This window comes from Notothenia rossii (assembly GCF_949606895.1).
Source record: "Notothenia rossii genome assembly, chromosome: 3".
NCBI lineage: Eukaryota > Metazoa > Chordata > Actinopteri > Perciformes > Nototheniidae > Notothenia > Notothenia rossii.
This window is the reverse complement of record NC_136901.1, coordinates 90,865,984-90,885,983: the sequence shown is the minus strand read 5'-3', so window position 1 is coordinate 90,885,983 and position 20,000 is coordinate 90,865,984. Positions and strand designations below refer to the sequence as shown.

At 41.8% G+C, this 20,000-nt stretch overlaps 1 protein-coding gene across 1 annotated transcript in view; it reads right to left on the bottom strand.

Annotated features, from left to right (window-relative positions):
- The window catches only part of LOC307031193 (protocadherin-1-like), a 238,401-nt gene that overhangs the window by 204,178 nt on the left and 14,223 nt on the right, over window positions 1-20,000 (bottom strand). The window contains 3 exon segments of the mRNA XM_079668078.1: window positions 6,307-7,871; window positions 7,874-8,489; window positions 15,553-16,384. Of these exon segments, the coding sequence (XP_079524204.1) occupies window positions 6,307-7,871; window positions 7,874-8,489; window positions 15,553-16,362 (2,991 nt within the window). The 5' untranslated portion in view covers window positions 16,363-16,384.

Genomic DNA, 20,000 nt, shown 5'->3' with positions numbered 1-20,000 from the left:
AGCTGTATTCACCTTGCAGGTGCAGCTATGTGGCTTTTATCCAGGATGAAGTGTTTAAGTCATGGATGTTTAAAGTTTAACTTCTTCATAATTTGTCTAATATTATAGTTTACTTTTTATTCAGGAAGTATAACGCTGCGCTGTCAGTGCGCTTGTCCATGTTTGCGATTGGTCAAATGTTGCTAACCCCGCCCCTTTTATGTAAACGCGCACTCAACCGAACAGAGAAACCCTGACTTGAGTTACCGAGTTGATAACCAGCGTCGTAGGACCGCTTAGCGAGATCGCGTTTGTTTTGGATTAGTTAAGCCAGCTAACTCAAACATATCCAGGGTCTGTTGACCTGGATTTGTAGTACAGGCCTCTGAGGTCATGAGCTGGAGGGATTAGTGTTTACATGATCCTCTGTCAGCAGCAGGGCAAATGTTTTCCTTTTTACTTTGCATCAGCGGGACGTTCGAAGCAGTCGTACCTGTTTGACAAGCTCACCTGTTTGTACACACACACACACACACACACACACACACACACACACACACACACACACACACACACAAACACACACACACACACACACACACACACACACACACACACACACACACACACACACACACACACACACACACACACATAACAAAAACACATACAAAGAGGGCCGGAGAGGATTGTGATGTGCTGAGTGATGTTCTTGTTCAGGAATGTGTGTGTGTTAGGGGGGAAATAATGTGAGTTGTTCGTGTGTGTGTGTGTGTGTGTGTGTGTGTGTGTGTGTGTGTGTGTGTGTGTGTGTGTGTGTGTGTGTGTGTGTGTGTGTGTGTGTGTGTGTGTGTGTGTGTGTGTGTGTGTGTGTGTGTGTGTGTGCAATACAAAGGCCCCTTTGTGATCAGTTACCACCACCCACCCCCCCAACCTCCATCACTCAGAGATGTATCTGCAGCTCTCCATCATACTTGTTCTAACCTGTGAAAACACACGTCACCTGATTATACTACGATGGGACTACAATACTTTACAATCATACTTCAACAAGTACTGGTTATTTACTCATACTTGTAAAGTAGCTGTTTAGAAATAACGCAAACACAGAATATTGCAAAGAAATAATCACTATTTAACTCTTTATTCCAAAATAAAAATAGTCAATGGCTTTTTGTTTGTGGTAACAATACGTCAGTAAATAACCCAACTACTAAACATCATCACGCCCAACATTAGCCGCCTTTAGCTTAGCGTTAGTGACCTGAAGTCACGTGATCGTGCTGTAGTTCCTTTACAGCCTTACGTTAGCTTTTTACCTCAAAAATCATAACGTGGTGTTAATATGTGGAGATTATCCAGCTGAACAAAACCACTACCAGATGATATCATGAATCATACGTCCATGTTTCCTGCGGGTAGATTTGTTTAAAACATACTGAAATGTTTACATCTGAGCCTCTCTAACAAGCCTTTTGCTCAGCTTGGTTGTTGACTTGAAGAACAAAACACCCAGATTGTTTTTCTGGTTGTTCGCAACAGATATTATTAATGAAACTCAAGAACATTACAACAGAGGGGAAAAATGCAGATTTGGAAGAAGTGGTGTTTGTGCAAACAGGCTGCTGCCTCCTGTTCTCCTCAGATAGGCGCTGTCATACGAGAGGCCGGCGTAGGGATAAGCTGGTGTACAACAAAGTAGTTCTGAGACATGTTTTAATCCTGTTATTGGTGTTAACAGCTTCATGTCATCCACTCATCAATGTATCCCTATCAATGCCACTTTATATACAAAATATCTGAACTTTAAGGTTTGAAATTGTCCTTTTAATAATGGGACTAATATTTTAAACCGTTTTCTGATTGTTTACATGGAAAATGGCAGACGTAGTGATACGCTGCTCCGGAAAAAGTAGTTCTGCAACAGAAAGAGGTCAAAATGGGCTATTCTTTACAACACCCTGCTGTTGGTATCATCCCTTTATCGATATATTCCCATTGATACCAGTTTATGTCCTAAAAATATGAATTTCAACGCTATACATTTCCAAATCGTACTTTAATAACACGAGAAAAAAGCTAAACACTTTGAACTTTCTATCATAGTGAGTGTGTGGGAGAGAGCGCAGAGCTTATATAAACTGAATGACAGGCCACACACACACACACACACACACACACACACACACACACACACACACACACACACACACACACACACACACACACACACACACACACACACACACACACACACACACACACACACACACACACACACACACACACACATGCTCGTCTCTTCATTCAAAGGGCAAAGCTTTCCAAAGAAGGAGGGCTTGTGTTGGATTGGAAGGGGGAGATGGGGGAGGGGGGGAAGGAGGGAGGTTGGTCAGTACTATGAGTCAGCACACATACACACACACCCACACCCACACACACCCACACACACACACACACACACACACACACACACACACACACACACACACACACACACACACACACACACGCACGCACGCACACACAGGTCGTTGTGTTACCATAGAGACAGCCGAGTTGGTCAGCGTTAAAAGCAGGAAGGATGCCGGCCGAATGTTAATGTGGACTCCAGAAGAGCGGGGTGTGTGTGTGTGTGTGTGTGTGTGTGTGTGTGTGTGTGTGTGTGTGTCTGTGTCCTCATTGACCTTTGACCCTCTTCACTCTTCACAGCTAATAACTGTTTCTGAGTGATATTTGACCTTTGACCTCGGCTGGTTCGGCACCTGCCCGGTAATGTTTTGATCTTTTGGTCCTTTGTGTGCCGCTCGCTGCATGTACAAGGTCCAAAAGCATGTTTGTATGTGTGTGTGTGTGTGTGTGTGTGTGTGTGTGTGTGTGTGTGTGTGTGTGTGTGTGTGTGTGTGTGTGTGTGTGTGTGTGTGTGTGTGTTTGTGAAGGCGACATGCCAACAGGTAGGCAGCTGTGGCCTTAAAGTGACAGACACAATGGTTCATGTGGACTGTAATGAATATTTTCTCAATGTTCCTATTAATTTGTTTTATCTATTTTTACTTTATTTGTATTCATTTTTACTTTATTAATTTATTTGCATTCATACAATATATTTATGAAAGAATAAACCAATACAAAGAAACGTTCTTGTAGTAACTCTATTACTTTAGTAACTTTTCTGGAATAAAATGCCCAAAATCTACTAGATCTTTGTCATATTATTATATACATTTATGTAAATAATATATATATATATGAATGTAGTTGAGGCGAGTACTTACTTATGTGTTATTTTAATGAAGCTAACATTCCCTCTGGTCCTCCGAGCAGCACAACATTACTCTACAGTTTTTAATACAAGCAATGTGTTTTTGTTTTTTATCAGTAAACATCTTCTAAACATCTCCATTTATACTCTGAATTAATCGCCAGCAGCTCCAGCTGTGATGACAAGGTAAATATGCAGCAGCTATAGACAAATATTATCCATATTTATTAGAAAAACGCAGTCACTGCATAAAAATGAATAACATTTCTGATTGTGACATTTAGGAATGCCAATCTCTGAATAACAGCATGTAAGTCAAATTCCATTTCCAATGACTAATGTGAGTGTAAACATGCAGTATAACATCTGTATAAAATGTTGTCGTATGGCTATGATAAAGTCAGTTTTTATACGTGTCTATGCATCTGCTCTTGAAGCTTCTTTGCTTGACATTCCCTGCGCTGGATCAATAACCTCCTTAATCGTATCTATCAATAGATGCGTTTAAATCATCCACTGTATAAAGTTACTTCCCATTATTTATTCAATGCACTTCCTAGCACCATTTGCATTCCTCTTTATATATTTAACAATCATATTTTTGACCTAACTATCAATACTTGAAGCCTTGAAGCCTTTTAGACATACATGTATATAAATAACAATAATCAAAACATGTCAGAAAAGTTGGTCAAATGTCCATCTTACTTCCTCAAAGTCCACTTTTTCTCAGACCAAATTACAAAGATATTCACTTTTAAAATTAAAAAGTTTTTTTATATTGCATGAAAACAATGCCATAATCAATATCTTAATAGTTTTCTGTAGATTGATAAATGGAGTAGTTGATGTTGCTGCTCTACATGTTTACATAATATAGTATATGTATTTGCATTGACCTAATTAGCTGTGTATTAGCTTATTGTGATGTTTTGTTTAGCTTTAGCTCCGTACATTTCTTCCTGTTCACCGTCTGCTTTAAATCTGTCAATAAAGTTTGTTCATTGAGAAGGATTTTAAATATAAATGGACTTACAATATGCATCCTGTGTGTGTTAACATACACTGTCTCTCCATGTGAGGAATGGATATGAAAATGGAATACTGTACCTCTTCCCACTTCCTCTTTGTAACCCCGCCCACTTTAACCACCCAATGAATGCAGAGAGAGAAAGCGCCACTTTTTAGAAAACATTTAAGCAACATGTTTATTGAAATAGAATCTGCTTTTAACGGTAAAAAACACAACAAAAAAACACTGTACATGTCTTTCCCCAGAGAAGAGTACACAATCGTGTGTGATGGGGTCGATATGAGGCCGTGTGTCTTTAAATCTGAAGTGCCAGCTCAGGTGTTTGCAGGTTAAATATTAACCTAGCATGAGCGCTAACAGGTTGCTAACACCAGCCGAACAAGGAAACAGTCTGCTCCATATATATGCGATGGTGATGACAGTCAATATGCAGGTGTGTGTGTGTGTGTGTGTGTGTGTGTGTTAGTGTGTGTGTGAGTCTTTGGTACAGGTGAACAGAAAGTCTTTAGAAAGCAGGGAGAACAATGAAATGTCCTTGTTAAGCACACACACACACTGGACACACACGATAATGTTGCAACAAAAACAGCAGATGAAAGTACAAAACAAAAGCAACATTTCAACATATATATTTACAGCATGAACATCTTTAATGTGATTGTCTCCACGGTCTTCACAGTGCATGTGACATTTTAGTCTATCAGGTAAAACAGCCGATGTGGCGTGAAAGCTCGTCACCATCACGCCTTTAATGGCCCCCTATCTCTACTCCCTCCCCCCCCCCATTTTTACATTAAATAGAATAGAGCAAGGCACTCTGGGTAAAAGAAGGCGAAAGCGGGCGCCTGGAAAATTACCTGCCATTAATCTGTGCAAACAATTGACTTTTTAAACCCCAGTGATTGGGAACACGGCAAAATTAAAAGTCACATTTCAGCTGACCTGACAGGAGGCGCGGAGGTTAGGAAATGGTTGTATTTAGTGTACCTTTTCCTTCATACTGTATTGGCTTTTTAACAACCCTCCCTCCTTCCTCTTTTATTCCCTTTCTTCTTGTCTTCACTGCCTGGCTCCCTGGCCGAGCTGAAATTACTTAAATTGGTCTCAACTGGATGGAAACACTCTAAAGTGCTCCTATAAGCTAGTGTACTTCCTGGCCAAAGAAAAGCCAAGAAACAATGGCAATGGGTACCACCAAACAAAATAAAAACTCAGGAATTCACAGTCACTCTTCTTTGTCACACTCCAACAAGCTGATCCGGCCATAAAGAGCAGCTTTAAAACCCAGGATCAGCCCTCCAGAAAGAAAAAAAAACACATTCAGACTTAATGAGGATGTCAGAGTGAACGTCTCAATGGTCGCAGTCAAAACACTTGAATAATAACTCATAACATCCTTCATTTAACCCATAGTGAAAAAAGGTGAAACTGAACACAAATGAAACAAAAGGAAAACACATAGAAGTTAAGGATAGACCCATATAGGATATACAAAATGAACCATAACTGACATCTTCATATATCAAAAGTATGCCCTTGTTTTATATTTATTTTGTTTTGCTGGCTTTGTAAGACTTGTAATGCTTGTAACATTTCAGGAACTTATAATTCAATAACGTGTAATTGTAGAAAAATCAACCACAGCAAAATAAATCAACACAAACATACAGTATATCATTAACCCTCAAGCATGTTCTGGATCATCAGAGTTCACTTTGGGGGATTATGGTCTCCACATAACAGCAGATCAATATTGGTATACCCATATTTGGTCTATCCCTTATGCAATATTTCATGGTGTGAATAGTGTGATGTCCAAAAAACAAAGGAACAGAACAGAAAATGGTGAACACATCCAAACCAAACCAAAAAATAAAAGAGAAAACAGCCGTTTGGAAGTGGGTGCTGTGCAGGGGAATCAGTGCAGCTTTGGTGGAAGAATATCGGCTTTGCAAAATAAGTCCCAGCGTGACTACCACACCCGGTTGGTCCAATAGATGTCCCTTTGGTACGTGTTTGCGTAGTCTCCTACCTGTTTGCTGCTGTATTTGGGGGGGTTGGCCTTGTAGCTGTAATCCGAATATTGGTCGGAGCCTGTTGAGGTGTTGTCGCCCGTTCCCACGAAGGTGTTGGTGGCGGGGAGGTCCTGGACAGCCTGGTGCTTCTTGGAGGCGGAGGGCGACTGGGGCTGCAGCATGATGGAGGGTAGAGGGGAGTTAGAGCGGTAGTGACGTCCCAGATCGGGGCTTCCCGGTGGGTAGTTAAGGGGCAAGTGGATTCTGGGACTATCGTTTACATTTTCGTTGATGAGGTTGAACTTGAGGCCTTTCTGCAGGCTGGCCTCCTCGTCCTCCTCCACTGGCTTGGCCGGTTTGGGAGCTTTTCCCTTTTTGCTCTTCTTCCCTTTGCCATTTTTGGGGCCTTGCTTGGGAGCGTAAAGGTCCTTGCTCTCCTTCTTGCCGGCCTGGTAGCCACTCTTAGTGTCCTTCTGCAGTCGGTGTCTGATTACTACCACCGCGACAATGACCATAATCACACCAGCAATACCCGCAAGGCTGCCGTACAGGATGTTGCTGCGCTGAGCGAGGGCGTAGTTGGGATCTCCGGCAATGTCCCTGTCCAGAGGGGTGTAGAGACTGTGTCCAACAAGTGCCTCGATGAGGGACACATTGGACTTGGTGTCATTGACAAAAACATGGACTAAGGCGGTGGTGTGGCGAGGAGGTTTGCCTTTATCGCTGACTTTCACCACCAGGCGGTGAAGCCCGTTGTGTTTGCCGGTGAACTCCTCCACCAGGGTGATCTCTCCGCTGTTGGGCGAGATGTCGAACAGGTGGTACGGGTTGCCGCCTGTGATGGTGTAGACTAGCTCAGCATTGGGTCCAGAGTCAATGTCTTCAGCCTCTACTACCTCCACACGGGTGTCAAGCGGGGTGACGGGTGACATGTACTTGTAGGAGGAGTTAGCTGGTTTGGTGACGTAGGGAGCATTGTCATTCTCGTCCAGGACGTTGATTGTCACCCCAACATAGGAGGATCGAGGTGGGTCACCAGCATCTACAGCCTTCAGCCGGAAGGAGTAGGTGCTCTCCTTCTCACGGTCGAAGGATATGCTGGACAGGATGGTTCCTGTGCCGTTCTGGATGATAAATTTACCATTGTCCGGTTCCACATACAGCCTCACCCGGGCGTTCTCACCCTTATCTGCATCAGTGACGGTCACAACACCGACAGGATTCAGTGGCAGCATGTTCTCAATGACGGAGAAGCTGTAGCCGCTGAGCATAAACTTTGGGTCATTGTCATTGCGGTCCAGAACATTAATCACCACGGTAGCAGTGCCAGTTTTGCTAGGAATGCCCTTGTCAGCTGCCGCCACTCGAAACTCGTACTGCTCCTTCTCTTCCCGGTCCAGCATGTTCTTCACACGGATCTCTCCAGAGTTGGGTTGAATTTCAAAGAGCCTGGTGGCATGGGGGTCGATGATGCTGTAGACCAGCTCTTCGTTAGAGCCGCTGTCTGCATCTGCCGCCGTGATGACCAGCACCTTGTCACCTGGCTGGTTGCCCTCTGCAAAGTCCACCTCAACTCGTGAAGGGAAAAGATTGGCGTGTTGTCATTAATGTCTGTGACCTGTACTTTGAGGGAGTTGGTGCTGGACAGAGCAGGGTTTCCAGAATCCACAGCGACAATTTCAATCCTGTAATCCTTAATATTCTCATAATCCAGCAAGGTAGTTGTCTGCAGGAAGTACTTCCTCTTTCGATCGTTGGAGGACTCGCTTGCAGGTCGGAGCTGAAAGGGGACATCACCGGCAACCACGCAGGTCACCACCGCATTTTCCCCCTCGTCACGGTCCGACACCTGGACCAAGGCCACAGGTGTGCCGATGTGCATGTCCTCAGAGATGTTGGCCACCCCATTGTGATGCGTCACCAAACCGATACCACGGATCTCGATGGCAGGGGAGTTGTCGTTCTGGTCCCTGACGCTGATGATCACCTGGACTTTGGAGCTCTTGGAGTTGGGCCCACGATCTTTGGCGAACACAAAGAACTTGAGGAAGCTTTCCTCCTCGCGGTCCACCAGCCCCTTGACGTAGATAACGCCCGTCGACCGGTCGATCCGCAGAAGCCTCTGGACTGCCTCAGATGCCTGATGGAGGCTGTAGTCAATCTCTCCGTTGGTTCCGGTGTCTGCATCGTTTGCTCGGACCTGCAAGGACAAAAGAAGAGGTTTAGCTTCTGACACGGAACCACAAGAACTCCAAAAATAGGTTTTGCAATAAGATAAAAAGGTTTCAGAACATCTTAACTCCTCCAAACAGCATTAAGGGACATCAAGTAAAGTGGTTCATCACTGTTGAGTTGCAGAAAAGAACTTGGAAAAAAAATACATTCAATTGAGGAAGCCATGTGTTTGATTTGATTTGGTTTCCATTACTGACAGGAAATCTTCTGTATTGTTTTATCTTGGATCGATTCATAAGAAGTAACTGGCAGGCTTTGTTTCCCATAATACCTTCAGTTACAATTGAAGGATTATTTAGATTGTTTGACTTTCCAAGAGTCCCTAGCTTAACTAATGCATCACTACAAAGCCCTTTGTGTTTTCCTGAGAGGGAGAAAGTGTTTCTTCTATGTGTGAAACATAATAGACGATCATAGCTTAGCGCACACACCCACACATCAACAACTAACGGCCGTGCAGCGGATCATTGGCATCTAATGGGCAGATGAGTGAATGTTAATGTTCCTCTCATTATCAGAAAAGCCCTGGGTCCTCGGGGCCCATTAGGACACAGAGAATGGACCAACATCGGACACGATCCGGCCTCGTACGCCCAAACCCAAAGTAAATGGAGGTAATTACTTAATTAGGAGGTACGATCAGTCAGCAGAGCATCACTTAGGATGTGCTCATTAGGACACCTTTTCTATCTACACATCTAATATCTTTTAATTGCATTCATTCAGTGCCATTGCTGCTGTTAGGAAATGTAGGTCGCTGTGTAGCTTTTAAATGTAGATGTTGAACAGCTGATTTAAATGTCCCAGCAGCATTTTCTTGGGACTTAAAGTCATGTGAGTTAGTGTTTTTAAACTTTAATGCCATTATTCCTTTTTACACATAACTGGGTCTGAGCAAAGCTTGCAATCACAAAATCATCTCATACAAATGGCTTGTTTTAAAGAAATCTGTATGATTAGAACATATTTAGACACAGAATTGAGTCATGCTGTTTGGACAAAGGACACAGGTAGCTGAGATCAACCTGAGATGCCATAGTGTTTTTTGAAATACAAGATTAAGACCTCTCTGGTGTCTGTAATATAAATACATATCAAGCCAGATGTAAAGAGCGGGAAACAACTAGCCTGCTGAGTCCAAAGATTAAAAAATATGAGAACAATAATTAAAAAAAGAGATATTATGAGTTCATTAGAGAGATTTATTTGTGATAGGTTGCCTTTTAAGAGAGCTGTTTTCCCCTGCTTGAAGTCTTTATGCTAAGCTAAGCTAACTAGATGCTGACTGTATCTTCAGGAGAATAGATAATGTTCCCATAAAACGCAAAAGGTCAAATAATCATTTTGAGTTACAAAAATATTTGAATGTCAAGTTATATTTTGGGGGAATTAAATGCTACAAATGTTAAAATCTAGAGTATTTATTATTGATGTGATACTGCAGCCATAATGGTGAATGGTGTTAACATTTAACACCATGAAGCTTTAATGAAGGGCAGAATAGGACATTGTCCATACGGGGAAAAAATCACAAGTGAACATTTATTGAACGTTTTAGCAGGAAATCAGAGTTAAAAGATGAAAGCAGCCAACAGAATCTGTAAGGGGGTTTTCTTTTCAGCACTGACTCTGGTTGATACAGCCACATAATAAATATCTGGTTTCCTCTCGGCTCAGGATCACAGACTGTGACAGACCGTCACCGTTACCCGGGGTGACCGTGGAAACCACTGATCCAAGTCAGAGAGGTTAAGGTTAAAGAAAGCATGAAAGTGAAATTATAATTTCTCCCGCCCATTGATTTCCTTTCCTCTAGTGTGGCTTTAAGCAGCAGACATCACCAAACAGCGGTGAATTATTGACAGCTTTGGAAAATTGTGTATCGAACAGTTGAGCTGCTGTGATGAGGCTGGCCGCTCTCCAAGGCCGCGCTGTGCAGACGAACAGCAAACACACAGCGTTTATCTCCCAGTTAACAATTAACCAGCGGGCGCACTGGTTCACAAATGAGCCGGCCAAAGTCTCTGCTCGTTTTGCAACACTTAACCTCTCCTGCCCGCTTAATATATCTCATATTAATCCATTGATTTCTACCTTCCCACACAATTACTGGACATAAAATACACACTGTTTTCACACACACACACACACATGTAAATAATATGTACGCATGACCAAATATGTATATGTTCATTTTAATTAATTTCTTATTTTATAGTTATTTATCATTTTTAGCTTTGATTTATCCTTAATTGTATTAACGTGTGCTGTCCTGTTTTTCAATCTTACCCTGTTGCTGTTAAACTATGCATTTCCCAACGGGGATTAATAAAGGTCCATCTTATCTTATCTTATCTGAAAGGAGGACGTAGGAATCAGTTTAGACTCGAAAATGACTGCTGAAATATAATCCATCGCAGTTTATATCTTTATTTACTCAAATTAATTTCAATGTCACAGCTTTGGGAAGCTTATTGTACATTGATTAATCAGCTGGGTGTGCCAGAAATATTTGTAATCATCTTAATCGTTTTATTTTGCTGTTAGTGTTTAGAGAAAATGACTTTCTTGATATTCTCATTTATTCTTTTATCCTTAATAAGCTTTAGATTTGATGAGATGCTTCATCTAAAAAGAACAACAATACTGGAGAAACAATTTGCCCGAAGATATTTAATTATCCGCCAAAGAACAGTTATGATATTTAGTCAATAAAAGACCCCTTAATGAACCTTTTGAACATAAATCTCAAAGCCGTTAAAGCAGATGTGTTTGTTTTACATTACAGATGTTTCTCTGAACATGAGGTGTGACTGAAAGATGAAATGAACACAAAAAGCATGGAAGTGGACCTTGAGGAAAGATGTTTGTTATTCAACCAAAAGTCAAGATGTTTTGGGCCATTGTTGGACGTTTGCTCCTGTCGCCCATTATATTTTACTGATATAAAGGGACACCTGGAAGGAAGTAAATCCCTCTAGCACCGGACAGCTTGGTTTTTTAAAGGAAGCAGGCTCAAATATGTATAAAACGCGGGTCAAAAAGCAGGGATATACAGGTGTGTGTCGCCATTGGACACTTTAAACGGATCTTGCAGCGTCATCAGTCGCCCCTGTGCCTCCGAAGCATCACTCCTCAAAACGCCCGTTAAGTGAAATGAATTCTGTTGCTCTCTGAAATGCAACGAGCCACATCCGGCAATAATACCAATAAGCCCCGTGGATAATCTCATGACTGACTCAGATTAAGTCATGCACGGCTCGCTGCAAGCCTGGCTGGTCGCTCTGCAGTCGGGGAGGTGGGGGGGGGGGGGGAGGGGAAGTGAAGAGGATACAGAGAGGAGGGTTTGTTCAACGAAGCCAAACCCAAGCGACATCACGTCCACCACGGGCTCAAAGGTGAAGCTGAATCAGTGGTTAATATGTGGCTACACACAGAGGTCCCACGCCCTGCTTCACCTCCAACGCACCATCTGTCTGTACGGATAATTGAGCAGCGCATTATGTGCAGTGTTGTCCTGCAGCGAGACGTGTTATCGCCAACAGGGCCAAAAGGTTCCTCTGTAATGTTAGCACGACAGGAACAACTCTGTGACACGGAGAGGGACGGATTTATCCAGAGTGTAAAGATAGAAAATGGGACTGTCTGCCTTCTGAAAATGAAACATTTTCAGGTTCATATTTGTATTTTGTGCCTTTGAGCTTTAGTGTTTGCAGAGCATTTACAAGCACACATGCCTATTTACACTAGAGGAAAGGGAATACCACAAAAAGCATAATATGGCCCCTTTAGAAGCTTAAAAGTTAGAATATCTTTGCTGTTTTTTGTGACCTTTTGAAGTATTTTCAATTGAGTTCATGTGTCTAAAAATATCTGTTTGTTGAGTTACCGTTTCTCAATTGTTTCCAAATACTATAAAACCTGGCGATATGTGGAATTTTAATGAAGTTGATGTTGCTTTTCATTGGGTCTCCTGTGTAATGCCTTTTCTTTCAGTTTTAAATAATGGACCATACACTTTTTTAGATTGGTTGGTGTTTCTTTTTTCTAAATCAAGGATTTCAACTTAAGCGACAGCTGACGAACATGAGAGGTAAACAATTAAACAATACATTAAACACAGCAGATTTAAATTGACCCTAGAGATGTCCCGATCACCTTTTTTTGCTCCCGATCCGATTCCGATCATTTGATTTTGACAATTTGCCGATACCGATTTTTCCCGATCCGATCTTTATGCAATGCATTAAGAGAAAAAAAAGAAAAAAAGCTTTCAAGTTGTCCCTTAAGATTATTTTTTTATTTAAATTGGATATTCTATCCAACATGGATATAGCTTCTTTTTTTCACAGCAGCATTGGATCAGTTCAGTTGTGCAGCATTGGATCAAAACAAAATAAAGCTTTCAGTACTCGTTAGCTTACTGCTACAATTAGACACTGCGCCCTGCCCACTCTGTTGCCAGATTTGAGAGAAATAAGCAACCAGGTCCATGAAAACAAGCCCCAAAGAAGCAACACATACATGATGTTCTGTAATTTGAAACCAAAACTAAGGCCTCAGGATGACTTTAAGACTTAAACATGGTCATTTTTGTTTTGTAACATAAAAAAAAAAAAAAGTATTTAAAAAAAAATTATAAAAAAAAAAAAATCCCGATCCCCGATTTTTTCTCTCCCGATTCCGATCTTTTGAAAATCACGTGATCGACTCAGATCCCCGATCACGTGATCGGATCGGGACATCTCTAATTGACCCTCAAACTGAGTTATACCACAACCTGTTTCAAGTCTCCCCTCACAAGTCTGGTTTTATCTGAATGATCTGAACAACTGATCTGGAAGAAGAACATAAGCTGAACCTGGCAGCGATTTAACAAACTCCAACCACCTTTGATATAGGCTGCAAGAAACATTATTTTGACCATGTTATGTTTTCTGTTGAATCACTCAACCATTAGGTCAATATGGCATTTTCGATGTCTCCAAATGTCTTTTTTTATCCGACAGACAATTTGAAATCCTACACTATTCAATTTGAAATGATTATATAATCAAATAAATGGAGAGAAACTGACATTTAAGAAGCTGAGACCAGACAAAGTTTGACATTTTGGCCTGATAAATGATTCTATCCTTTATCAGAGTTGTTATTGACTGATGTTAAATGTCAATCAATTTATCCAAAATAAACGTTTGTATTGCTGTAGTTCAGATAATGTGAAAGAAACCTGACAGACAGAGGTTTCTCTCAGGTTTAAGTGTGAGAGAGGAGTCAGACCTTGTACAGGTTTATTCAGAGACATGAAATGAATCAACAGTCCCAACTCTATCAGAGGCTTCACAAAACCAACATAAAGACTTCAGAATAAAGTGTTTTTTTAAACTCCATGTAACCCATCACACACAAAAGCACCCTTTTTGGCTCGTCAATAGTTCGACTGTACACAAATTTCACTTGTGTGTGTCGAGTCTGGTTCTGCTTATTAAATGCTTTTTGCCAAGTGCTCTATCAATAGTTCGGTTTAGCCCTGCTTCAAATTAAAAGTTGAAAAGTTGTCTTCATCACAGTTTTTCTTTATTTGTTTGTCCTTGGGTCCTTGAAAGGTGCTATCCAAAAGATATTGAAGTGACTGTTATTTTGTATATATTGATTGTTGTGCTTTTACTTATGTCTGAATGTGTGCATGTATAAATGTGTCTGTTCATTGTGTATATATAGGATTGGATATACACATTTGTATACATATTAGGGATCGACCGATATTGCTTTTTCAAGGCCGATACCGATACCGATTATTAGTAATCAAGGAGACCGATAACCGATATTTGGAACCGATATACATTTGCAGTAAAATCAGAAAATCTTGGTGCCAAAATGTAGAATAACACAAACTCCAACACAACTTCTTTGAAATGCATTTAAGCATATATTATGTTCAATGAACTTTTAAACATCTTACAACTGGTTTCCTTTTTTTTAGTGCAGCCATCTGCAATGAGTTAGAGAGACAGAGAGTTAAAAGTGGGGCTGCAGGCTGACATGCTTAACTAACAATAATGCTTAATTTATTATATCAAAAACAATGCCTGTCTATCAAGCATAAAATCCCAATACGCTGCTAGCAACTGCAAAACACTAGTTGCTAGCTAATGTTTAGAAACTATTAAAAGTGAGGCTATTACAGTAGACCTAACGTTAGTCTAGTAGCCTCACTTTTAATATGTTGCTAAACATTTGTTAGATACATGTTGGCTAGCTAATGAGTTTCACATATCAACCTGAAAAACTGCGACTGACTTCCCGCGTCCCTGTGTAACTGGGAAACTGATAGAATTGGATCATAAGATCGTTGTGTTTTTGCAACTTCAGCATAGGGGATTGGGATGTTTATTGAATTTCGGCTTTCAACTGATTTACCTTCTAAACACATGTATGGCTCTGCCGCTCGGCGCTGCTGCATGCCTCTGTCTGTGTCTGCGTTCTTCGCACCTGCCTGTAATCTGAGAAGGTCCCGCCTCTCTGGCTGGCTCCCGCCCGGAAAATCTTCAGTGTTGATTGACACTTCAGTAATAGCCTATCAGATAGCGCTGTGGGAGGGACATTGCTCGTGTACAGAGGGTGGTGACTGCAGCCAGAGAAACGGACGCATCAGAGCCAAAGTTTTATCGGCAATTTGATAAAACAAAAGCCGATACCGATAATCGGTCAAATGCGGAATATCGGCCAGGCCGATAATCGGTCGACCCCTAATACATATATTAGTATTTGTTGTATTCCGGATTGTGGGAAACGGTATTTTGAACTCTTTGTCTGTACACACAAACTGAAAGACAATACATTTGACTTTGATACAAATGTAATCTATTATTATTATTAAGGAGATATATGATCTGTGTCCTGTGGGTATTGTCCACAGTATTGACTGTTACATGTCCAATATGTGTAATATCTAATGTAAAGCGCTTTGAGCACTTGAAAAAGCGCTGTAATAAAAAATGTAATGACTTCATATTATTATGACTGACCTGCAGCACAGAGTGTCCCTGGGGGCTGTTCTCCTGAAGCTCCGCCTCGTAGTGGCTCCTCTCGAACTTTGGTGCGTTGTCGTTCTGGTCGGTGACGGTCACCCTCAACAAGGCACTGCTCGCCCTCGGCGGTTCCCCTCCGTCCACCACGCGGATGTTCAGGTCGTACGAGTCCTTCATCTCGCGGTCCAGATTACCCATGACCACCAGCTGTGGTAACTTCTCATCCGAATCCAAAGCCACCTGAAGGCTGAAGAGCTGGTCTGCGTCCGGTCCGGTGCTCAGAGTATACTCCGCCACCCCGTTGTGTCCAGAGTCTCTATCGTTGGCCATGGGGATGGAGAAGAGGGCGCCGATGTGTGTGTTTTCGGGGATGGAGAGGGTGAGGATGGGCGAGGAGAACTGCGGCGTGTTATCGTTGATGTCCAGAACCTCGATGCGCCCCTCGATCAGCCGTGGTCCCGATCCGAGACCGTTCACCATATCTGTGATCGACACTTCGAACTCCAGGAAGCATTTGTCTTCTTCGAACAGGTTGCGGCAGTCCTTCAACGTCTCGCGGTCGATGGGGATCTCGGTGGTGTAGATGTCGCCGGATTTTCCGTCCACTCGTAGATACGGCGATCCCACTTCCAGTTTGTAAAGGTGTCCAGTGTCGGGAAGACCCTGGTCCGACGCCAGGCTGCCGATCAGCGTGTTGGGCGGCTGCTCTTCAGGAACTCGGTACAGGATGTCGGTGGGCGAGGCGCCGCAGGAAACCAGCAGGACGACCGAAAAGAAGAGCAGAACTTCCCGCCTCAACGCCGCCATGTCTCCACCCGACAGCACCGATCTGAAAGAGACAGAGAAAGAAACAGATGAGCGACAACACCCTTGACTTCCTGTTTGGTAGGATGGATTAGTTCTTAAACTTAAATTAATGCCAAATGAACAATAATGTCATTTCGACTAACATACTGTACCACTGGAAAATGGCAACCAAATCAACCAAACAAAGCAAGAATTAAATGAATTTGTTTAGGTTTTGATTGTTATGTAGGGTTGTTAGGGTTCTCCTTTTGAGATGAATGTACTTTTAGGCGTGGTCTGTAATCGTTCAAACGCCAGAAAATAAACAACATGTGTCCGATGTCTGATGTATCTCACTAAAAGACTGTCTAATTCATCTGGGCTGTTATTTGTTATTTTGTAGGGATGTTTGTGTGAGGAAGTTTCAGGCCGTGTTGTCTTGTGATTGGCTGCGTGCGGTGTGCAGAAAGCAGCTGAGCGGCTCTGACTGATGACTTCCTCGTGCTGCCGCTCTGACAGGAAGACAAACCGAGCACTGCCGCTGCCAACGGCGACACTTCCCCCAAAAAATACTGATGAGTTGCAGAAAGAAGAAACGGTACACCTCAAAGTCTTTGAGACTTCATGAAGGATGAGAAACTCTTAGAACTCCAAGAACTAGGAGGACGAAACATATTGTTCTCTAGCTTTCAGCAAATCAGTTTAATCTGTCAGCACTTCCCCGTGGAACAACTGTAAACAAACAACCTTAAATGGGTGTTTACCAATCAGATGCTTTGGCCATAAGCCCCAGCTGAATGAAATGTAATGCTATAATGCAAAAATCAAGATCCAAGATAAGGTCCACTAAATCGCTTTTGGGTTTCTTTGTGAATAAAAGACTCCTTTTTGAGCATATTTGTGGTTTCTTATGTACAAACACAAATAAGATAAGACAAGACTTTATTTAGCCCGAAGGAAATTGTTGTGCCAGAGTAACAAAATACAATAAACACAATAAACACAGCAGCAAAAAGAGCAATTAAACATCCACAGACAACATGAAACGTAGAAACATAGAGAGTCACACAATCAATGCAATTATTAATAGCAGTATTTAGTAGTTATAGTGCAAAAATTAAAACACAAATGTACAGATAAATGCGGCTGTGTTCGCTTTACATTACAGCTTTTTCCTCATTTATCTGTAAAAGAAAGCTCTGACCATTAGCCGATAAGGTTAACTTTTTACTCGATCTTTTAATTACATGTCATGGTTCTCTTGAGCAGAATAAACATGCTAACCATGCACACGAGGATAGAAGATAAGATAGTTAATTAAAACGTCAATAATCTCGACTAATTAGATAAACATCAAACATTAACGACCCGGGACGAGCTACTAAACAGACCTATTCAGGCGTTAGTGTGGTTGCTTTAAGAAGACCTGATTACGTTGACGATACTGAAATAAAGGGGAGGACAGGGAAACCCTCTAAAACCTGATGGCTTGATTTGGAAAGAAAGCACATTTGAAACACTGCATTATGTTTCCTGAAAACACTGAATTCGTGCCAGCATTGGACGAATGAAGCTCGTCAGACACGGTCAAGGAAGAGTTGAATCTTGATCAAACATAACATTTCAATACTTATGTCCCTAATATTAGCAGACAGTCGTTGCATTAGAGGACATTCAGCTCTTTAATGTGTGTTTTAAAGTGGCGTGATCCAGTGCACAGTAACGCGGGTCAGCAGTGTTTCGCCCTCAGGCTTGATGTGAGTAAATCAGGACAAAACTGACTCATCAATGTGTGTGTGTGGCTGCTTCAGTGCCGACTTATAAGTGCTTCGTATGAAACCAGAGTGTGTCTAGATCAGACACGAAGCTATTTGACCATCAGCCCGACATGAAAGTGTAATAATTAAAAGTGTATTTAATCTTATATTTATGTTTAAATACACTCTTTTTGCTTTAGAATGTTTACTGGTTAATTTTTCTGAGTGTTTTGGTAACTCGGTTTGGAAGGTGCTTTAATTAACGTTTATTATTGTTGATATACGAGAAATCAGTATTCTTAAGCACATTCTGTTTCAGCTCATGTATAACTTTAAATGTCATTTTGAGTAAAGTATAAGAACTCATATTTGCTACAAACTCAATGTAAGGCATAAAACTGAATTTAAAAATGTATAAGAGACGATACAAAGCCATCAATTCAGATATTCTTTATCCGACTGTCATTAAGGCTGAATGCACACACACACACACGCACGCACGCACGCACGCACGCACGCACGCACGCACGCACGCACACACACACACACACACACACACAGACTTTTCACCTGCTGTCTGGTGTTCATAATGTTATTTTTTTCAGATATAAACTCTTTCTTCCCATTTCTATTCTTTTCTCGCCCTCTGCACTTTTTTTCTTGGCAGCAATTCCTCTCAGACACACTCAGTGTTTCGTGATGGTGAGTTTCTCGGCTGCGGGTCGACCAGGTTAATCTGGAGAGCGTTTTTTTGTTCTGCTCACGTCCTTGATTTGGAGGAACACACACACACACACAAACACACACACACACACACACACACACACACACACACACACACACACACACACACACACACACACACACACACACACACACACACACACACACACACAGACTAGAATGCTGAACAGGAAGCAGGAAGTCATCCTCTTCCACCTAAAACCACTGTATTGTGAGCCTGTTGAGTCTCCCGCTGTGTGAGAGGGCCTTGCAGAGATTCATTCAGTGAAATAAAATGAACTCCTTCAGAGGCTTCACAAAACCAGCATAAAGACTTCTCAATAAAGTTATTTTAACTCCAAACGACCCTTCAGACGTGAAGCACCGTCCTGTGTTCGAGTAGTATGCTATACTTTATACAGATAACATGTGGTAAATGTGTGTATAGAGTCGGGTTAAAGCTTGTTAAAAGACTGATTTTTACACAAAGTACGGTCTAGACCTGCGCAATATGAAAATATGTCAGGTTTATTAATGTATACAAAATTAAAGGGTGACATGAGTTCCCTTCCTGAAATGCCTTTGTTTTACACTCAGGTTCCGTTTGGCGGTTGACCAATCACAACAGAGCCAGCCAGCTAACCAACCAGAAGAGACTGGGCTCTGGTTTCAGACAGAGGGTGAAAAGAGGTGCTGCAGCACAGGCAGTATGAGAACAATAAAGAGCTTTTTCAACATTAGAGCATGGAGACATGTAGAGACACTACATACTGATATACACCTGAACATCAGCAGGAGAGGACTCTTTAAAGTAGAGACACTACATACTGATATACACCTGAACATCAGCAGGAGAGGACTCTTTAAAGTAGAGACACTACATACTGATATACACCTGAACATCAGCAGGAGAGGACTCTTTAAAGTAGAGACACTACATACTGATATACACCTGAACATCAGCAGGAGAGGACTCTTTAAAGTAGAGACACTACATACTGATATACACCTGAACATCAGCAGGAGAGGACTCTTTAAAGTAGAGACACTACATACTGATATACACCTGAACATCAGCAGGAGAGGACTCTTTAAGGTAGAGACACTACATACTGATATACACCTGAACATCAGCAGGAGAGGACTCTTTAAAGTAGAGACACTACATACTGATATACA